A 2,240-nucleotide genomic window follows, 5' to 3' on the forward strand; every position below is an offset into this window, starting at 1 on the left:
TTTTTTGCTTGTACACTGCAGTTTTTTAGTTTGATTTTGTTAGCGTCCAGGGGTTTTGTCTCTGATTGATAGGAAGAGAGGTTGAGTGTTTCCGCCCCCCTCCAGTCTCTTATTTATAGATAGATGGATATAAAATAATAATAATAAAAAAAGCGAAGAATCAGCACCGTGCCCGGGGTAGTTCTTAATTACTGGGCTGGCCATTTCGCCTGCACGGCTGCAGCGGATGCCGCGGGCTGCAGGAACTGTCCCGAGATAATGTTTGTAGGCACGCTCAGGATGGGGGCAATGGCTGCTGTGGTCCGGGTGAGAGACAGCGGCTGGTGGGCCAGGAGGGCGGACTGGACGGTGACCGGGGGCCGGAGGAAAGTCTGTGCGCTGCTCCCTGAGCTGGTGGCCGACACCCCGATGATGTTCTCGATGCTGAACGAGGGCCGGCCGCTGGGCTCCGACTTGATGAGGGAGCTGGCGGCGCTGAGGCTGTTGAGCTGCAGCTGGAGGCTGGGGCTGAGCTGGGAGTTGAAGGCTTTGCGGCTCAGCTCGCTGGAAGGCAGCAGGGGCACGGCCGGGGGCAGCATGGGCCCCACGGGCGGGATGTAGGGGTACTGCAGGGCGGCGGCGGCGGCCGGGTGCGGGTAGGCGCCGGGGGGCAGCCCGTAGGGCCGGCCGTAGGGGCTGGCCAGGCTGTAGGCGCCGAAGCTCTGCATCATGAGCGCCGTCTGCTCGCGCAGGTGCTCCTGCTGGTGGCGCTTGAAGCGCTTCCTGCGGCGGAGGAAGCTGCCGTTGTCGAACATGTCCTCGGACTGGGGGTCCAGCGTCCAGTAGTTGCCCTTGCCCGGGTTGCCCGGCTCGCGGGGGATCTTGACGAAGCAGTCGTTGAGCGAGAGGTTGTGGCGGATGCTGTTCTGCCAGGCCGGGAACTTCTCCCGGTAGTAGGGGAAGCGGTTGCTGATGAACTCGCAGATGCCGCTCAGCGTCAGCTTCTTCTGCGGGCTCTGCAGGATGGCCATGGTGATGAGCGCGATGTAGGAGTAGGGCGGCTTCACCAGGCTGTTCTTGGGCTTGCTCTGCCCCGGCAGGGCCCCGCCGCCCTCCTCCCCCGCCCCGCCACTGCCGCTGCCTGCCCCCTTGCCCCCGTCCGCCGCCCCGCTAGGGGTGGCCTCCGCCGGGCTGCCGCTGCCGCTGCGCTCCCCTCCTGCCCCCGCCTCCTTGGGGAGCAGCAGCTCCTCCGCCTCCTCCAGGGGCAGCCCGGCCGGGCTGCTGGCCTCGCCGTCGCTGTCCTTCTCCAGCCCTTCGTCCCCTTCTCCCACCACGTCGATATCCACATCTTCGGCCGTCAGGACGGTCTGGCCGGACATGTCGCTGGTGCTGCTGCTGCCTGACAGGGTCATCACCGCTCAGGGGAAGGGGGGCACAGGGGAAAGGGAGGGGGCTGTGGGGGGGGGGGGGGGAAAAAGGGGGAGGGGGGGGGGGGGGAAAGGGGGGGGAAAGAGGGGGGCTGGGCTGGGGGGCTTCTCCGGCGGGCCCTGGGGCTCACCCCCCCCCTCCCCAGCTGCTGGGCTTCTTGGTGGCTTCCCCCAACAGGTACCTGGGATCACACCAAAGTCCCCTGTCTGCGGGGCTCGGTGCCTTCTCCACCAGGCATCTGGGATCAGATCAAACTCCTCTTGGAGGTGCTGGGCTTCTTGGGGGCTTCTCCAACAGGGTACCCGGCATCAGGTCAAACTCCTCCGCCGATTCCTTTCTGCTGAGCGTGGCGGCTTCCCCAGCAGTTCAAACTCCTTTACTGGTTCCTATAAGCAGGTATTTGGGATCAAACGTCTCTGCCGGTTCCTGCTTCCCCCAGCAGACATATGGGATCAGATCAAACGCCTCTAGCAGCTGGGCTGGTGGCTTCCCCAGCAAGCAACTGGGATCCGATCAAAACTCCTCTACTGCTCATCTGAGCTGCTGCTGCAGGTTAGATCTCTTTAAACTCAGCCTTTCCACCTCTTCTCTTAAAGGGTGTCTTGCTTCAGTCCTCTCAGTAGCTTCCCCCCACCACCACACACACTTCCTCTCTCTTGTTTCTCTTTCCCCTTTTTGGAGGGAGGGGGAAAGGTATTTCTAGACGCGGAGAGAGAGGGAGGGGGGAAATCAGGTTGTTATAAGAACTCACTTGCCACTTTGAAAGTCCTTTTTTAAAGACTGGCTGATAGATTACTTTCCAGTTAAAGATATACTAGGAGGCGTGGCCACGT

At 62.1% G+C, this 2,240-nt stretch overlaps 1 protein-coding gene across 1 annotated transcript; it reads right to left on the reverse strand.

Moving 5' to 3' along the window:
• On the reverse strand, positions 1-1,418 carry LOC113407437 (forkhead box protein D3-like). Its single transcript, XM_026655960.2, has one exon. It carries the CDS (start codon positions 1,389-1,391, stop codon positions 189-191), a length of 1,203 nt encoding a protein of 400 aa, XP_026511745.1. The 5' UTR covers positions 1,392-1,418; the 3' UTR covers positions 1-188.
• Positions 1,419-2,240: the final 822 nt, after the last annotated feature.

The sequence above is a fragment of the Terrapene carolina genome, unplaced genomic scaffold, assembly GCF_002925995.2.
Source record: "Terrapene carolina triunguis isolate 2854851 unplaced genomic scaffold, T_m_triunguis-2.0 Scaffold211, whole genome shotgun sequence".
In the NCBI taxonomy this organism is placed as follows: domain Eukaryota; kingdom Metazoa; phylum Chordata; order Testudines; family Emydidae; genus Terrapene; species Terrapene triunguis.

Excerpts from the sequence above, each read along its gene's own strand:
- LOC113407437 (XM_026655960.2), bottom strand. The coding sequence starts at position 1,391 with ATGACCCTGTCAGGCAGCAGCAGCACCAGCGACATGTCCGGCCAGACC.